A 19,891-nucleotide genomic window follows, 5' to 3' on the forward strand; every position below is an offset into this window, starting at 1 on the left:
TGCAGCATTAGCTAACTTAAGAGTGGTTGCAATCCATGCTTTCAACTTCAATTTGCATCAGAAGTAGAACTAAAATTAGATTTTATTGTCATGCATACTCAAGTAAAGATATATGAGTAAAGCGAAAAGTGTACAAAGTCGCCATTCCCAGCGCCATCTCTGGTACAAAATCTTAGGTAAAAAGTAGAAAAGAAAAGAAATAATGTTAAAATTTCAACGTTATAGTCCTTATGAAGTAGAAAAAAATAAAGAAATAAAGTTACAAGTTCAACACAACAGTCCTTCTTAAGTGCTTATCGTTGCCAGCCTCACAATCCCCAGAAGGATTCAATCCTCTCTGTGCTGAGCTCCTCTACAGCAATGGGCGCACCTCTCCCCGCACTGGCTCGATCAACCCGACACCCAAGATCACCGCAGATGCTAGGAGATCTCTGGTTGCTGGTTTAGTAGTGCTTCATATTAAAACTGTGGTTTTATTTTAAAATCCATTGTTTACATACACTTTTCCAAATAGGTTGATTTTGCTTTAAGAGGCATGTGTTTTATTTATTTGCCCAGGCTAACAGCAAAGTTCTCAAAGCAGTCCCAAATGCATGTATTTTCCAAAACTAAACAGTTAAAGACCTAATTTCATTTCAATTTTCTCCCCCTTAAATCAATGGCACTTTCTTTTAGCACCAGTTGCTATGAAGCTTATATCTAATACATCACCCTAGATGATGATTGAGGTTTAAATGAGGTAATGCTTTAAAAGATAGGAATTAACTCTGAAGTCACAGAAAATGTCAGCAATAGTGCAAGAAGAGCATAATTAATATTTCTTTTAAAAACAGTTCAATGCTTTATTAACACTCCTAAAGCTATTAATCGAGGATATTTTTCATGCCATTGATGTATGAATCAGAGTTTGAACTAGAATTTAAAGTCTTCAGATTCTTGGTAGCAATGTTTATGTGACATTCTTTTCAATACTTAACAGAAATAACTTACTTTATTCTGTTTGGTTTAATTATTTTTGTTAGCAAAGATTTGAAGATAAATAAACCTGTAATCCGACTTATAAACAAAATGGCCCATGAAGAGGATTGATTGTGCACACATAACTGTATATTTGCACCTAGATGTGTAAGTTTCTGTAGCTATTTAATATGAGATGAACTCATGCATTCTAAAAGTAATTGAAGATAAACTGGACAATTCAAAATCATTTGTGTGAAGTTGGTTCACTGCCACACAAATACACATTTAAATTTTTTGACATATTATTACATTATTTTCTAGCTTGCTTAACCAAAGTGTCAGTGTATACTGTGCTGTTAACTTCTTCATAATTGTATATGTGTGAGGAGGGGTGGTTTGGCAGAGAAGGGTTGAGGTGGATGGATGTAAATGGAAATATGTGCAGCATAGAATGTTCAATGTCTGTCTCACTTAGCTCTTAAGATTTGGCAATGTGTTGGAGCCCCGCTGAGTCAGTAATATGTGAAAATATAAGCAATAAGGTCAAAAGAGCAATATCCAACAACTGTCAAACGGGTTACAAAACTTTCAACATACATAGCTCAACATTTAGACCATATTCTACTGGGATTTATTAATTATTTATAATGAATACTGAGAATGTAAAATGAATTTTCCAAACAATATCGGACAAAATTACAAGAAGGTGAAAGAACAGGTTTTCTTTTGTCTTTATATCGACCAACAGTAATTATTTTGCTTATATCTATCAAAGCTAGTATGTTTCAAATGAACTTCATTTATCTGTTTAACAGTTGGGAAATAGTGCACACTATGACTAGAGGCTCATTGTCTTCGTTTATAGTTTGGATTCTGTGGATAAATACATGAAAATGTTTGTGGTTTTAACAACATTCATTGGAAAGATTCTGCAAATATTTGAAATCAAGTTTGTGGTAAAATAATTAAATAGAATATCAAGGTTTAAATTAGGTATTGCTTAAAAAGATAGGAATTTACTCTGAAGTCTTAGAAACTGTCAGCAATAGTGTAAGAAGAGCACAGTTAATATTTCTTTTAAAATGCAGTTCAATGCTTTATGAACACTCTTAAAGCTATTAATCGAGGATATTTTTCATGCCATTAATGTATGAATCAGAGGTTGAATTAGAACTTAAAGTTTTCAAAATCTTTTGTGACATTATTTTCAATACTTAACAGAAAAAACTTACTTTATTCTGCTCAGTTTAATGATTTTTGTTATCAAAGATTTGAAGATAAATAAACCTAAAAGCTGACTTAATAAAATGATTAGTGGTAAACTTTCATTTAGTACATTTTTTGATCATCTGATTAATACTCAAAGATTTTATGGAAATAATTGTGTTATGGTTCTATGTTTGGCACTGAGGAATTACAGGGTTGACAAAAGATTGCTTTGACGACAGTCTTGTTACTCATCAAAGTACTACAGGGCATCTGTCAGGTTTGTAAAGTGCTCTACCATAACTCAGTTAAAATTCCAGACAGCATTGCTATTGAAATTGTTTTCATCGAACCCAGCCAGTTTTATACAACGAAGGATAAAATTGTCAAAGCCTTTTGTGTGAAATTTGGGGATCAGCCGTGAAAGGTTTCATCTATTACTTTGCTTCTGTCATGTTGGCAGCAATAGCCAGCTGTTAAAGGAAAAAGAGACTAAACAAAATGTGCTAGTTAGTGAAATCATTACCATGAGTGGGACTGACTTCATTGTTCATAAAGGGTGAACGACAAGTAGAATAAACAGGATGGTCCTAGTCATACAATAAATACAGCATGATCCCCGATCCCATCAAATAATCAATGTACATTTGCATGTCTTTTTCCAAGAATTTTCAATTTGTTCTGTTTTCCATTGCATATTTTTGGGAGTATTTTGTAATAATTTGTAGATAGTGGCAACATGAGGGTTTGATGTACTTTTCCCTCTAAGTTGCAGCAAGAAGCAGTCATGTGAGTACAGTGTGGATCACTCACAAACTGCCCCCTTTAAGAAATTGCAATGCTGCAGCTGCACAAACAAAGTTGTACAGTGTACTTAATAAAACAAGCCATGCATGACAAAACGTTTGGAAGAATCTTTAGTTTGCCAGTGATTTTGTTCTGGAGCAGCAGGTTGAGCGTTCTTTTTGTACCTCAAGCACCATCCTCAGTATTGGCTCCTTCAACCCGCGTATGTAGCTACAGTGTGTAATATCTATACAATGAACTGTAGCAATTTCCCAAGACTTCTCCCAACCTTGCAAGTTTGAATGATATGAAGAACATGAGCAATAGGTGCAAGAGAGCACCTGAGCTTTTCCCTCTAATTCACACACCGTCTTAATGTCATCATTGGTAAGCCAAAATACTGGAAGCCTGCACCTGGTACCTCTAATAACATTATGGCTGTACCTACGCCACACACACTCCAGCAGTTCAAGGAAGTGCCTTATGACCATATACTCAATGGCACTTGGGAATAAGTGATAACTGTGCCCTATAAATTAATAAAATTAATACATTATCACCTTTTTTTAAATTTAATAAATGTTTTCCAAAAAAATTTATACTTTTATCACATTCTGCATATTATACCAGTTATCGAAAATGATTTCTTTCAGGATCTATCAGGCAACTTAAATTGCTCACAATCATTAAACCTATGGTGCTATGTAGTTTTGAAAATAATTGGTTGCTTAATTTAAGATGTGTAATTTTATCACTCTTTTAGGACTAATAATTTAATTATTTCAAGGAATAGATGATGACAATAGAGGCACGTTTCTTGTGCCTTGATTTACAAAGAGTGCTATGATAGTTTTATGCAGCTGTGACTTCAATTAGGTGCATAAGAAATCATATACAGTAATCCAGGATGTTTTCGGGACTTTGTTTAAAGAGTAATCAAATTAAAAACGGATTCACTTGCGCATATTCTAAAATTTTTTTTGTCAACTAATTTTATTCCGTAAAAAGCTTAATCTCTTTGAAATGAGTTAATTTATTTCCCTCATATTTAACAATATCCAAAACCATGTATTTATTTTGAAAATAGTTATCAATTACAGAAATAGATCAAATTGTATTGAGTTTTGCATGTAATTGTATTGTAGAATATTTTTAGAATGTATGCATTTGCGTAGAGTTGCATGTTCACGATTTTTTTATAATTTATGCATTTAATTTAGAATATTTTGGAATTGTATCTATGATTACTGCTGCTTTTTATAATTGTGAAAATATTGACCAAAATTGCAGTGGAAATCACAATTTTGTACTTATTTTTTGTAAAGTGTGTTTAGTTTATACAAATAGTGAACACTCTATAGATACTCACTCCCTGAGTTGCCTCCAAGTGTTTGCCTTTAAAACAAAATCAGTCCACTTAAACATGTCTAACTTTTGCTGAAGCAAATACATAAAAATCCATTTGAGTAAACAATGTTTTTTATAACATCACAGATTAATAGTCAAATGTCGTTAGTTTAACAGTGGATGACTTAAAATCATTCAAACATCTCAATACAGATTTTTGAGCAGTTACACTGCAATGATCTCGAGCCTTTCACTGTCTCCATTTTAGTAAATTAGTAAAAATCAGACTATGTTCTTTTACAAATATTTTTTAAAAGACCAGGATTGCATCTTACATTAAAAAGCCAGCAAAAGAGAGTAGCCATTGTTCACTTATGCCTATGGTACTTGTGAGTTATAGTGTTTGTGTTTCAGTTATGCCTATTTATATATTGCTCCCAGCTAGGATTCTGTATTCAGTTCATAATTTCCAAATTAAATGAAACTGAAATCTTTCGCCTTTTGTCACTGCTTTTTATTGCTTCTCAGCATCACATTTTATACCCATCCGTTGCACTCATTATAGATTTACAGCGCAATCAAAGAAACTAGTCTCGTATAAACAGCAGGGAGTTAATTTCTAAGATCAAATTTCATGGCAAATAATGCTCACCTCCTGTTCCAAGTCTTGAGTGTGGCTACAAAACAAGACATTCATACCAGAATGATATAAATATTTTGTAAATTTCCTGTAAATTTAAACTGGAATTCAACCTTTGAGCATTTTACAAAACAATACAAATAATGTAATAGATGCCTGTGCCTTCATTATAATGTCTCGGAGGTATCTCAACTGGGCTGCTTTTATCATAATCCATTGTGAATGCAAGCTCAATGGATATGAACATTTAACTAGACATTCAGCAAGGAAAAGTTGGAAAAGTCTCATGTCATAAACAAAACATCCTAAAAGGCACTAAATTATTGTGATCTGACAATAAATACTTATCATTATTCATATTGGAAAGTACAAAAAAAGTTGGAAAATATGGGAACCAAAGATCTAGAGATGGATTTTACTGGACACCACAGTTGGTCACAAAGAAGTGGATGTATAAAATAGAATGTCATGCTCTCCAACAGGCCACCCACTCCAACTGCGAATTTGTGAGCATGGAGTTGGCGTCTGGTGAAATATCTGAATATGGCTCAATTAAAATCCATTAATGGCCATTTGGTGATCAATTAGGGCTTCTAATGGTTTCCACTCTGATTTAATAAATGGTGGGCAAGGCTTACATCCAACATGTGGCCCAGCAGACACAATACTGTGGCTATTCACCAATGAAAAAGAGAGGGTGTCTCTCTTCTATGCCCCTGGTGTCAATAGGAGGTGTCTCCACATTCCCATTTGAGTTTTCCTTGCCGACATCCACCCCTCCCACCAGTAACCTGTTTAACGTTCTCACCACAACCTTCACCCCTCTTGTCAGAACCACCCAGCCTGGCCCCAGGGAGAACGCCGGGTTAACTGAAGGTCCAGGTTCATTACTCAATGTCTTCTCTTTGTCCAAGCTTCAGTATTGGTAGTGAATAACATACCTAATGGCACCTGCTGATGGAACTACAGACCTGTTCGCCTCCAATTGGTATCATGGATATTAAAGGCCATTGCCTGAAAAATTAAAGTGTGCCAAGGTAGCCATCAGGGACAGTCTCATCCCAAAGATTTAAACTGTGATGCAGGGCAGCCTACTGTCACATATCATCCAGTGTTTTAGTGAGAGTGAAGAACTTTAAGTGATTTATATTAGTATAGTAAAGGTATAAAAAAATTAATAGAACTAAAACAAACATATCCCTGGTATCTGAGATAATGGGAACTGCAGATGCTGGAGAATTCCAAGATAATGTGTTCATCCAGCCTCACATTTTAATATCCCTGGTATCTGCTAGCCAACATACTAGGATTTTAATGAGAGATAGCTGCAGAGATAGTAGACGTATTGGCTCTGATCTTTCAGATTTATCAAGATTTTGGAGTGGTTCCTAGAGATATGACAAAAACAGATGTAATTTGCTATTTTAGAGAAAAAAAAGAGGAACACTACAAGACTATAGGTCAGTTAGCTTGACTGCAGTAGTGACAGATGGAAATTATTATTAACAGTGTGTCAGCACAGGGCTGGAAAATCACATGATAATTAAGCATAGTTTTATGAAAGTGAACTAGTGTTTAATGTGCCACTTGTGCTTTTTTGAAGGTATAACTAGCAAGGTGGTTAACTACTCTCCTAGTCAAGCCCTCAGAATCAGTGTGCAGGGGGTAACCAACTTACAAATGTCAGACTTAGAAACACTCGTACTTACAATTGTGATATCCTATAGGGTGTAATTTTAAAGAGTTCATATATAAGTATTTTATGCAATTATAAATGTCTCCTTAACATTGTCCTGAATTATGTCCCAACTTGCACACAAAGCGACTTACAGACTCCGAACAGAACCCATCTGCAATCTGGGGAATACCTGTAGTATATTTTGATCTACAGAAAGCATTCGATAAAGTGCTCCACAGTAGTGCATTGTTGAAGGATAGGCCTCATGGAATTGAGTTTAATAATGACAATGGGATAAACCAGAAAACACAGTGTGGAGCTGAAGGAACACAGCAGGCCAGGCAGCATTCAAGGAGCAGGAAAGCTGACATTTTGGTTCAGGGCCCTTCTTCAGAAATGCCTGTCCTGCTGTGTTCTTCCGTCTCCATACTATGTTATCTCTGACTCCAGCATCGGCAGTTCTTCCTATCGCTGAGTCGGATGAACTAGGTCATTTTGACATTGGCAGAGTATTACTGCTAAAGTAGAGAATGATCAGGACTTAGAACTCAACTCTTCAAAACTGGATCAATGACTAGGATGAGAATCAAGTATAACAGCAAAATTTGGAGATGACAAAAAGGTAAATGTGTAAGTGAACATATAAAGGAATTTAAAGCAGTTAACTGATAGGGCAGGAAGAAGACCAGTAAATGTTAGAATAATGAGGATTTAGGTATCCTTATGCATGAATCACAGCAAGCCATTGTGAAGGTAAAGTGGATATCAATCTATATTACAAGTTGACAAAATGAAGGAGGTCATGCTACAATTATACAGAGCCTTAATGGGAATGCTATCTCCATTTTTAGTTTCCTTAATAATGGCACATTTTCACAAAGAGACTGCAGCAAAACTTCACTAGTCTGATTCCTGAAATGAGAGGGTTGAATACTGAGGATAGCTTGATAGAATGGATTTTGATTCCTGTTTAGAAAAATGAAAGGTGATCTTATTGAGTACATAATTCTTAGATGGAGAAGCTGTTTCACATAGTTGAGCAATCTTAAACCAGCAGTCATATTCTCAAAGAAAGGAGTTGGTCATTTCAGGAGATAGGAAGGAATTTCTTCACTTGGAGGACATAAGCCTTTGGAATTTTCTTTCCTGCAAAGGGCAGTGGATGTTTAATTAAGATGAGATTTGAAGACATGGACAACCTAAAAATCATGAAGCAAGGGTATTTTATTCCACTGGCATCTGGTCATTACAAACAGGAGGGAAAGTTAAGCATAAACCAGGAAATATTTACATTTTGAACATGGAATAATCATGAGGGTTACAACACATGGAGGAATTACTTCATCAGTCTGCCCTCTCCATCAATCAGCCCTCTTCCTGCCAAAGGCGCTCTTTATTTTCAAGCATAAGTCATTGAACATAGAACATAGAACATTACAGCACAGTACAGGCCCTTCCGCCCTCGATGTTGTGCCGACCTGTCATACCGATCTCAAGTCCATCTAACCTACACTATTCCATGTACGTCCATATGCTTATCCAAAGACGACTTAAATGTACCTAAATTTGGCGAATCTACTACCGTTGCAGGCTAAGCGTTCCATTCCCTTACTAATCTCTGAGTAAAGAAACTACCTCTGACATCTGTCCTATATCCTTCACCCCTCAATTTAAAGCTATGCCCCGTTGTGCTCGCCGTCACCATCCTAGGAAAAAAGCTCTCCCTATCCACCCTATCTAACCCTCTGATTATTTTATATCTTTCAATTAAGTCACCACTCAACCTTCTTCTCTCTAATGAAAACAGCCTCAAGTCCCTCAGCCTTTCTCGTAAGACCTTCCCTCCAGACCAGGCAACATCCTAGTAAATCTCCTCTGCACCCTTTCCAAAGCTTCCACATCCTTCTTATAATGCGGTGACCAGAACTGTACACAATACTCCAAGTGCGGCCACACCAGAGTTTTGTACAGCGTCACCATAACCTCTTGGTTCCGGAACTCGATCCCTCTATTAATAAAAGCTAAAACACTGTATGCCTTCTTAACAGCCCTGTCAACCTGGGTGGCAACTTTCAAGGATCTGTGTACATGGACACTGAGATCTCTCTGCTCATCTACACTGCTAAGAATGTTACCATTAGCCCTGTACTTTGCCTTCTGGTTACTCCTACCAAAGTGCATCACCTCACACTTGTCTGCATTAAACTCCATTTGCCACCTCTCAGCCCAGCTCTGCAGCTTATCTATGTCTGTCTGCAACCTACAGCATCCTTCGTCACTATCCACAACTCCACCGACCTTAATGTCATCTGCAAATTTACTAACCCATCCTTCTACGCCCTCATCCTGGTCATTTATAAAAATGACAAACAGCAGTGGACCCAACACCGACCCTTGCGGTACACCACTAGTAACTGGTCTCCAGGATGAACATTTCCCATCAACTACCACCCTCTTGTCTTCTTTCAGCAAGCCAATTTCTGATCCAAACTGCTATATCTCCCACATCCCATTCGTCCGCATTTTGTACAATAGCCTACTGTGGGGAACCTTATCGAATGCCTTGCTGAAATCCATATACACCACATCAACCGGTTTACTCTCATCTACCTGTTTGGTCACCTTCTCAAAGAAGTCAATAAGGTTTGTGAGGCACGACCTTCCCTTCACAAAACCGTGCTTACTATCCCTAATCAATTTATTCTTTTCTATATAATTATAAATCCTATCCCTTATAACCTTTTCCAACACTTGATCAACAACTGAGGTAAGGCTCACTGGTCTATAATTACCAGGGTTATCTCTACTCCCCTTCTTGAACAGGGGAACCACATTTGCCATCCTCCAGTCATCTGGCACTATTCCTGTAGACAATGACGAGTTAAAGATCAATGCCAAAGGCTCCGCAATCTCCTCCCTGGCTTCCCAGAGGATCCTAGGATAGATCCCATCCGGTCCAGGGGACTTATCTATCTTCACCCGCTGTAGGATTTCTAATACCTCTTCCTTGTGAACAGCAATCCCACCTAGTCTAGTAGCCTCTATCTCAGTATTCTCCTCGACAACATTGTCGTTTTCTAGAGTGAATACTGTTGAAAAATATTCATTTAGCGCTTCCCCTATCTCATCTGACTCCACACACAACTAACCACTACTATCCTTGATTGGCCCTAATCTTACTTTCGCCATTCTTTTATTCCTTAAATACCTATAGAAAGCCTTAGCGTTTACCCTGATCCTATCCACCAACAACAACTTCTCATGTCTAAGTCCATGCAATTACTCCTGTGGCCCTCCCTCATTATTACCACCTACTAGGTTCTGAAGACCTGCTCAGCTTTCTCACGCAGTGCTCTCCATCACTGTCATCACCTGCTGCTGAGGTCCCATCACAGTTATTCAGTAGCTATGTTCAAGTATGAGATTGTGAGTTTTTTGGCATTAGAGGAATCAAGAGGATATGGATAAGGTGGGGAAGTGAAACTGATGTTGAAGTTCAGTCACGACTTAAAGAATTTTGCTGCAAGCTTGAAGGGCTGGATTGCCAATTCCTTATCTGAATTTTCATTCGGTGTTTATGAATTACATTATCAACATCAGTTATAGTGCTGTACTGTGCATTTTTGTTTGGATGAGCAAGGTTGTCTAACAACTTAATTGGAAAAATTATGTCTCCAAAGATTTCCAATTCATCAAGGAGCACACATTGAATGGATCATCAGGTTCCATATTGTTTACGAACACAAGCATATCAAAATGAGATTGAACAAACTTAGGGAATACTTAAAAAAAATTCTGCAACAAAAAGACAAACAGAAACAAAAAGAGGGGGATAAGTTTTAAAAGAATGAAATGATTCAGAGATGGATGAGATGAAAAGAGAAATGCAACAATGTAAGGAGCAACAGATTGACAAAGCATGCATGCAATCCTATCTAACATAATTCTCTATCTCTGGTCACAACATGAGCTTGAATTTACTTTGTGCTCATCAGACTCATGATAGTAGACCTTATTAAATTTCAATGCAAAATCTAACTCATGGTGAATGAATGATAACCAAAACCTTGGTTGACAGTTATATTTTTACTTGCTAATGTGCACTGGTACTCAGAATGAATGTGCATGCATACAGTCTGTTTCAATGAAGTCCTAAGTGCCTCTTTTCTCTTTCTCAAGCATATTTAAAATCTGTGGCTGCAACTTATGCAAGACTCAGACATAGCATGAGATCACAATGTTCACTACCAAGCCCCTGTTGTTTGTCGATGTAGGAAGCATACAAATGTTGTACTGCTGATTCATTTATAGATATTTTTAAACTAATTGTTCATAAATGCAATGACATAACTCTGGAGCAGGTGGCACTTGAACATGCGAGTCATCTAACCCAAGAAGGAGGAACACTATCAGTCCGCAACAACAGTCCATTCATGTGATTGTAAAATCACAACAGTCTGGAAATGACCATCAATTGACCAATTAATTGTCTTAATTGGCCAAAGCCGTTCCAGAGGATGCTGTCATTCTCACCCCTGACAATGTTCCCTGATGGTAAAAACATACCAAATTTCCTACCAATGTCATTTTAAGACCATACTGTCTCCTAGCCTATCTCCAAATAGCTGGTAAAATTCCAGCCACTGACACCGCAGGTAACTTGAATTGGCATGTAATTGGCATGTGGTTGTACACTGGTACAAGTGGACTGCAACCATTACAGGAGATGATGGTGATACAAGTGCCTGCACAGCAGTGGACGATGTCACACATGAATGTTGGAATAATGGTCTCATCTGAGCACTCTTATGGAGCTCCTTACTGTAAAAAGTTTGAAGAATATGTACAACGAAAAGCTTGAAACGTTTCAAGCTTTCCAAAATGTCTGTGGTCACTGTCAAGAAGCATGGAGGGGTCTACACCAGAGGTTTGCACATGTTTCAGGCCTGTCCTCTCAAGGGATGGAAATGTGGTCAATCCAAACATGATGCAGTGTTTGATTATACATGTTTCAGCACAAACAGAAGCCCCTCAACATCTAAGTGCTGCTGTGGAAGTTGACTGAAGTCACACAACTTTAGGGTGGCTGCCACAAACATTCAGATCATTGCCATCAGTGTTCAGCTTGCATTGTGCCCAGCTATCTGTCCTCCTACATGTCATAAGGTTGCTGAGGCATCTTGATCCAGGGAGAGTGACAGCTGTACCTTGGAACTCAAGCCTGTGGTTGTCTCTCAAGATGCTATAGCCATTCCACTACTCCCCCTGCTGTTACCCATCAGCGAGCCTAAATTTCTGCTTCCCATGCTGAGATGATGTTTTTTGAAACTGGACATTCTTTGGGAAGAACTGGTTTTGATATGGCCAACTGCACCTTTCCCTGCTGGAAATTAGCAGCTACCATGAGCCATTCTGTAGCCACTGGGGTAGAACAGAGGTGGAGACTAGGGCAGGCAAAGGCTTAATTTCATCAGACAGAAGGTTAACTTCTGGATGCATTTTAGCAATATTTGTCCTTTAAATCTGGATTAAAATGATTGTGCAGAATGGCTTTTATTTTGGGATTAAAGCCGAGATGGTTAATATCTGAGAGTATGTAAGGTGTCGATGAATGGTGAATGGAATTTTTGTTAACTAGTATTAGAGTCAGATGATTCAATATCTTGACCTGCCTGGTTAGACAGGGACTATGTTAGTCACCTTCTGCCTAGTTCCTCTATCTCCCCTCTTCTTCCTCCTTCTCAACTGCTCACCATATAACTGGTGGAAAAAGATGTGCTTCATGGTAATGCAGCATCAAGCAGATAAGGACAAATTTTAACATAGAAATGTATTGCTTAAGCTCCACAGTGGTCAGTTTGATTGCATTTTGTGTGGCAACATGGTTTTCATTATATAGATGCTTCCTGGCATTCCAAAGACATGAGTTGAGTGGTCCTTGTCACCTGGAATCACCTGATGTGATTCCTGAAGATCAAAGCCATCATAATTGTTGCCAGGATACTGGGTAATATCTGGATGTCTTATCAAATATTGGCACAAACCAGTTGGATGTTGAGGGAGTGGAATCCCTGTCAGCTGGGGCACGTCTCAGAACTGACATGTGGTGCCTGCAAAGAGTTATACAATCATTTGATGGCACTGTGTAGCATATACTACTAAAGCAGTACACTTGCTTCACCTGATTCTTTCAGGTAAGGAAGATTGAAATGTATTCAGCCCTCTTATAATGCAGAGCCTCAGTGCCTTTTCTTAGACAACGGTGGATGGCAAACTGAGAAAAGTGGCAGACATTGCATTTTGTGGACTGGGAACAGCCAGGAACATTAGAACTCGTGACCACAAATGACAATGAGAACCACAAGCAATGCTGTCCTATCACTTTTCTCAGCTTCAGTTGTGGCATATTTCAGTGATGACATCCAACGTAAATTGGAGAAGCAACACAAGATGTTAATTGCTAATTTTCAGGTAGGAAATGGTTCCTGAAACACAATGGGAGGGAAGGACCTCCTACGAACTTTCCTTCGTCCTTCTGCCATACCTTTTCCAGCAGCTTATGTTGCTTCTTCTGTCATGTTCAATTAAAAGTGTTGAAAATCGCTGCACCCAAATTTGGGAGAAACTGCACGGCACAGAATCTTTGAATTGAAGGTAAAGTTCTGCAGCACGGGCCACAAAACATCCGATCAACTTCAGCAACTTTAAGCAATTTTGGAACCAATGAAGCATTCTATACTCTCAACAAGATCCAGGAGTTATCCATCAGCAACTAACCTGAAAGTAGGTGATGCCACCCTCAATAGTGCTGGTCAGGAGATCCTCCCAGCTACCAAACATATGTTCAGCTGTGTGAGCTTACAGGATTGTTAGCTGCAGTGTTGAGTTCAAAAATGGCAGTTTCCCATCAAATTAATGTTAAATACTGACTGACGTCACAGTCTGTCTAGTCTACATACTTTGGGCAGACATTGCAAATGCTTTCACCAATGTAGAATCTAGTGTGATCAGCAGAAGAAATGTGTGCTGTCATCATGGATGCTGGTTTGGGGAATAAACAGCATCTACAGTGCTGAAAAAGAGACACCGGACATCTAATTTTATAAGCCAGTATGTTTTCCTACCTGTCTTTCAGTCAGATCCAAATTCACCGCTATTTCGTATCTTCTCAGTCTGGTCAGGTAGTTGTGGTGAGCAAACTCAGCTTCCAATTCCCGAATTTGTTCTTTAGTGAAGGCTGTTCTTTCCTTTCTGGGTTTGCTGTTCATCTCTCCTTTGTAACTGCATTCTTGTGTCTCTAAACCTAGGATCACAATAATTTTGATTTAAATTTCTCGTAATTGTTAAAAAGGTAAAAAAAAATGCACTTTAATTTTCAGGTGATAATCTGCATTTTTATAATACCCTTTGCAAACTCATGACCTCATCTCAAGTGCTTTACAAAAAATTAAATATTTCAAAAGTAGTCACTGTTGTAATTTGGGAAACAGAACATTGTGCGCAGTAATATCCCATAAGGGTAATGAGTTAATGTTCAGACAATCTGTGATGATATTGTTTGAAAGATGAAAGTGGGCATAGTTGATGAGGACAGCATTTGTTTCCCGAGCCAAAATGACCTTCAGATGAACAGCAGTTTAGCTAATTTCCGAGCAAATATATTGCTTTAGGCCAGAGTTATGTGTAAGGTAGAAAAGGTAATGGCACAGATTTCCTTCATAAAAGATATTAATGAAGCAGATGAGTTTTTCCAATAATCAGTGATAATCATCATGGCAATATTACTTAAAGTAGTTTATACTTTGTTTCTTTTTAATTATTTGAATTCAAATTCCATTGGTTATCACTTTGGGATTTAAACTTATGTCCACAGGACATGTGACCGTGCCTTTCTGTTACTATTCCAGTACTATTACCATTCCACCCAAAAAGGATAGAAGAGGCTCAGTTTATTTTATACAAATAATTGGCCTGTTACATTTTTGAAAGGCAGACATTGAAGGGTATAATTTTTGCAACAAAAAGTTAGATGCCTATAATGCAAGAAAAATGAATTGCATGTGCTGTTTTGTATACACCTTCAATTACATCACTTTATATTTCTAATGTCACTAGGCATTATGTAAATAACTGATTCTGAATGATAACTATTTTCCTTTCTCAGTGAGCTTCTCAGTTAAGTACATATTGTTATCTTTTCCTTGGTATCCAAACATTAACACCAGGAGATGTCCTTCAATTCACTGTACCTATTGTCATAAAATTGTTGTCACATTTACAGATTAATAAAATAGCGCTTCATTAGTTAAAATATTGACATTAAAAAAGAGCCATTTTTATATGATTACAAAAGATGCAACACCTTGCTTAATCTGTTTTTACCCTTACCGGCATTATTAACTCCACATGTTGTCAGACAGATAGTTAAAATTAAATCTTATCCAAGAAGTAAAGTCACAAATATGGGAATTAATCATATATTGTACCGCAACAATATCAAATATTGAAGTTAAAATGAAATTATTCAAATGAATTATTCATCATCAATAAATTCCCTTAATGACAGAATTCTATGCACATGCACAGACAGACATACAAATTTGGAGTAGGAGTAGGTCACCCAAGCGAACCCGCCATTCAGTAATGATTATCATGGTTAATTTGATTATTCCATAATCCGATCAACCCCAATAATGTTTCACCTCTTAGCAGTCAAATATCTAACTAATCCTGCCTTAAAATGTTCAAAGACTCTGCTTCCATTGAGTTTTGAGGGAGACAGTTCTGAAGACTCACAAATTTATGCAGGAATAAATTTTGTTGCATCTCGGTCTCAACTGGACCATCCCTTATTTTTTAAACAGTGACCCCTTGTTTTAGATTCTTCCATAACACGAAACATCTTCTCCAAATTCAATCTATTAAAACCCCTCACAATCTTGTATATTTCAACCAGATTGCCTCCTATTCTAGTAAACTCCAATAGTTATAATTCTGATCTGTCCAAATTTCCTCATGAGGCAACATGCCCTTTCCAGGTGTCAGTCAAATATACCTTCTCTGAATGGCTTAATAATACCAGTAAATGTAAAATGAGTTGCATCTTTATTAATCATATGAAAATGGCTTTTTCCCAAAATAAATACATTTTGATTGTTAATTTAGGAACTACTATTTTACTCATCCATTTTAATTGAACATGTCCTTCTTTAAATAAAGTGGCCAATGCTGTATACTATACTTTGGCTGTAGCCTCATCAAGGCCCTGTTTAACTCAACATAATCTCCTTATTAGATAACACGGTTTGAAGCTGGATGAACACAATGGGCCAAGCAGCATCAGAGGCGTAGGAAAGCTTGACGTTTCGGGTCAAAACCCTTCTTCAGAAAAATCTGTTATCTCAGATTCTCCAGCATCGGCAGTTCCTGCTACCTCCATAATCTCCTTATTTCTGTCTTCAAATCTCTCACAATCTAAAATATCATTCTGTTAGCTTTCCTCATTACTTTCTGTACTTGTGTATTAACCTTTGTGAGCATTCACTAGGATGACAGCTCCTGCTGCATCTTAGAGGTTTCCAGAGCTCAACATTTACATATATAGCTTTTTAGATTCTTCCTGTCAAAATAGATAATTTCATATGTTATACTCAATTTGCAAAATCTTTTCTCATCACTTAATCTATCTGTATTCCTTTATCGCCTCTTTATGTTCACTTCACAATTTACTTTCTACTTGTGTGTCATCAGGAAAGTAGGAAGCATGCTTTGGGCCCTTCATCCGAGTCATTTATTAAACTATAAAAGGTTGAGGCCCCCATATAGAACCCTGTGACACATCACTCATTGCATCTTACCAAATGGAAAATGAATTTTTTATGCCTTTTCTCTGTTTCGTGTTGATTAGTCAATCTGCTGTGCAAGCCAATATGTTACCCTCTGCAGCATTAACTTTTTTTTTGCAATTATTGATGTGCCACCTTATCAATAACCTTCTCGAAATCTATGTTCAATACTGGTACCGCTTTAGTCACAGCTCAAAGAATTCCAATGAACTGGTTAAATATGATTTCCTTTCTCATAATGCAGACTGAGTATAACTAGTTTGCACATATATTAATAGAGAACAATTCTATCATCCTCATTTGAGGCAATTGAGGTTATTTTTTTCATAACATTTTGCAGATACTCTAAAAAATTCTCTCTCTGCATAAGTATATAATTTATATCATAAAGGGTTGAAATTCATGTTTAATTTTATTGTTCACCGTTCAATATGACAGTTAACTATTTGATTTAAGTTTCTACAAGTAACACAGAAAATGGATTTTTGCAACCTTTGAAAACAGTTCCTGATATAAAAAATAAGATTTCAAATCGTCTTATATAGCATTATACTTACTTTGTGTTTTATAATCACTAGGGCTTTATTATGAAAGTGCTATTAGAAAGAAACATCTTTAAAAAGGTTGGTCTGTATTTTTTTAATATGTTTTCTGGTAGAGTGAGGAGAAGATACTTTAGCTGAGAAATTTCTACATAAATCACATATCTGGATTTCTTAAAACGGGACTTGCCTTTTGTACTTTAGTCTATTCCACGGAACATTAATTCACTACTTACAGTTCCCACTTCATAAAGGTTACAATGTTATTTTGTACGGCGAGTTCTGAGCTATCTCCCGAAACCGGTTCACCAGGGCGTGCGCCCTGACTAGAAGCGATCTCTGAGAGTAAAACGTTTTCTGTGTGACTCAGTAAGGACTTGCATCTTTGTTTACACCACGAAATGAACATAAATAATCGAAGGACTGAAATGGTGCTGGCAGCAGGTGTAAAAACAGTAATACGGAGTCTGGTTCTTTGCAGTTTAAACTTTCAGACTTTGTAGTGAAACTGAAAAGGACTTTTCTATTTCCTGCCTATGCTTTATTTTCGTAAGGTTTGGTGATGTATGTGTGAATCAGAGGAAATGCAGCCCATTAACCGACAAAAGATTTATTGTCGCAAAGTATATTTTAGCATAAATCTTCGGGGGAAGACGATGCTTTCGTCAAGTAGAAATGTCATACAGCGTTAGGTTCAATCTCTTTGAATTTAAAACGAAAATAATTTTTAAAAAGGGACTCTCCATTTTAGCTGCAGAATGTTTGAGCTTTCCACTAAACTATCGAAAGGCTTTTTAACATAGATCTTGACGTAAACTATTTATTGGCTTCAAGTCGGATGCAATGTATACAATGCGCTTTTGTCGAGGAATCGAGCCTCTACTGCAATGCAGTTCTGGTTTCTAACTTTTTTTGAATAGCACGAGACATATTCTATTACTTACACTTACCCATTGCTTGAACAATTTATTGTTTTAATTTCTTAGAGCAGCTAACGACAGCAAAGCCTACCAAATACACAATTTAAAGTCTGCGGGATGCAAAATGAGGGCAACGCGAGTCAGTAAACTCGATGTCGAGACACAAGAAGAGAGATGGAAAGGGGAAAATATTCCGAACTATATGGAAACTATAAAAATCAAAGCCGTTTAATCAGTGGAATGTGTTAGGAAAGAATTTCACAGAACTGTTTTGTTTTAGATGGAGACTATTGGAGAGAGATATGAATTTACAGGCGATCACGTATTCGGTGCTTCATTGTAATTGGATTTAAAAGATAAATATGTGAAATATGATTGCGTTCGATGTCGATGTTTTCTTGTCCAGCATTTATTCCATAATTTCAGACAGCGGCATTGCAATGGAACGCTGATGGCAATTCCTTACCATTTAAAGTACCCTTAATGATTTGCCATTCAGTATTGGCCCGTGACTGAATTTTGACGGCTCCCGGTTTCATATGGGATGTGACCAAGAATCGGGTTAAAACTCTGCCTTCTTTTAACAAAAGTGTTTGGAGGTTGCAAAACAAAAAAAAAGCAAGAGCAGCCCAGAACCAATCAGTTAAGGGCTATGGGGAAATATAGATGTCTGTTTTTGAAGGTGAGCGTTAACTGAACGAATGAATCAGACCAACGCCAGGTTTGTTACATCAGTTTACGCCAGTCAATTTGGAGTGATTTTGAACAATTTGAGTACAGCTTGAATCTGCACAAAGTTGATGCGCGAAATAGTTGGTTGCGTCCGCTGCTCAGAAACGACTGAAGCCGGGTCGCTTACCTGAGCCGTCACTTTTCCTTTTGGAATTCCTTTTCTCTGTCTCCACTGGAGTGACCGCCGGCCTCCCGTAATCCCCCGACACACAGGACAGCGGGTTATTGGGGTTCAAGCTGGGACTGCTGTCCGCCAGGCTGGAGCCCAGTTCCGGGCCCCCGGATTCCGACTGGAGACAGAGTGTGTTCCGCGCCAGGGGAGGGGGTGAGGAGATCTGAGGGATGTGCCATGTTGCCTGGCCAGCGCCCGGTGCCTGGGGTTGCTGCTGGGGATGACCTCGGTGGTGATGATGTAGGTGATGATGATGACGCTGAGCTGTAAACATGCTTTCTTCATTAGGAAATCCCGTTATGATACAAGAAGAAGAAGACAGGTCTGGAAAAGCCACATGGTCTGATCTTCCATGGAGAGCTAGTGGAGACTGAGAGAAGTGGTGCAGGCTCTGCGCTGGAGCATGTGAGCCGCGCAGGCAGCTAAATATTGTATGATCCATGGGAGCGGGGTTTCAGATTCCAAGCGGCTGGAATTATATCCAAAGCACCTTCGATTTCAAAGTAAACAGCTTCCAGGAAAGCAGGGTTCTTTAAAAGAGATCTGGATCAATCGCTGTTTAACAGCCGGGAGCCCTTTGAATAAACAGGCACACACACAAACACACACACACACACACACACTGACACACACAAGCAGAGCTAATTTTCGGGTGACAAGTGGAGCCAATCGCACGTTGTCCCAGGGAGCTGCTTTCAGGGGGAAATCGTGGAAGATATATAAATAGTTTGTAATGTGAGAGGGGGGCTGGATCTAAGGCAAGGTCCCAGCCACATGCGAAGCTACCTCCAAAAAAACATCAGCCCTATAAATCATGGCAATTAATGACCGGAAATTCGCAGGCGCAGAGAAAGAGAAACAAGGTTTTGTACCAGTTTAAGGGCAGGCTTTATTCCTTATTGCGTATAGCTGTGACCTGCTATTGTCGATGTGAGAATTGTGTGTTTGCAGATGACGGGTGATGCTGAAGAAATGGAAGTGGGTAGGTGTGTTTGGGGGGGGGGGGGGTGAGGTGGATGTGGGAGCAAACTATTCCTCCCACCCCCCCACAAAAAAAACCTCT

The 19,891-nt window shown here is 38.1% G+C and overlaps 1 protein-coding gene across 1 annotated transcript in view; it reads right to left on the bottom strand.

Annotated features, from left to right (window-relative positions):
- meox2a (mesenchyme homeobox 2a) overlaps window positions 1–19,497 on the bottom strand; it is a 44,569-nt gene extending 25,072 nt beyond the window's left edge. The window contains exons 1-2 of the mRNA XM_048563491.2: window positions 18,784–19,497; window positions 13,742–13,920 (exon numbers count right to left, since the gene is read on the bottom strand). Of these exons, the coding sequence (XP_048419448.1) occupies window positions 13,742–13,920; window positions 18,784–19,270 (666 nt within the window). The 5' untranslated portion in view covers window positions 19,271–19,497. The remainder of the gene's footprint in view (window positions 1–13,741; window positions 13,921–18,783) is intronic.
- Between the last annotated feature and the right edge of the window lie 394 nt (window positions 19,498–19,891).

This window comes from Stegostoma tigrinum, chromosome 2 (genome assembly GCF_030684315.1).
Source record: "Stegostoma tigrinum isolate sSteTig4 chromosome 2, sSteTig4.hap1, whole genome shotgun sequence".
NCBI classification, from domain to species: Eukaryota; Metazoa; Chordata; class Chondrichthyes; order Orectolobiformes; family Stegostomatidae; genus Stegostoma; species Stegostoma tigrinum.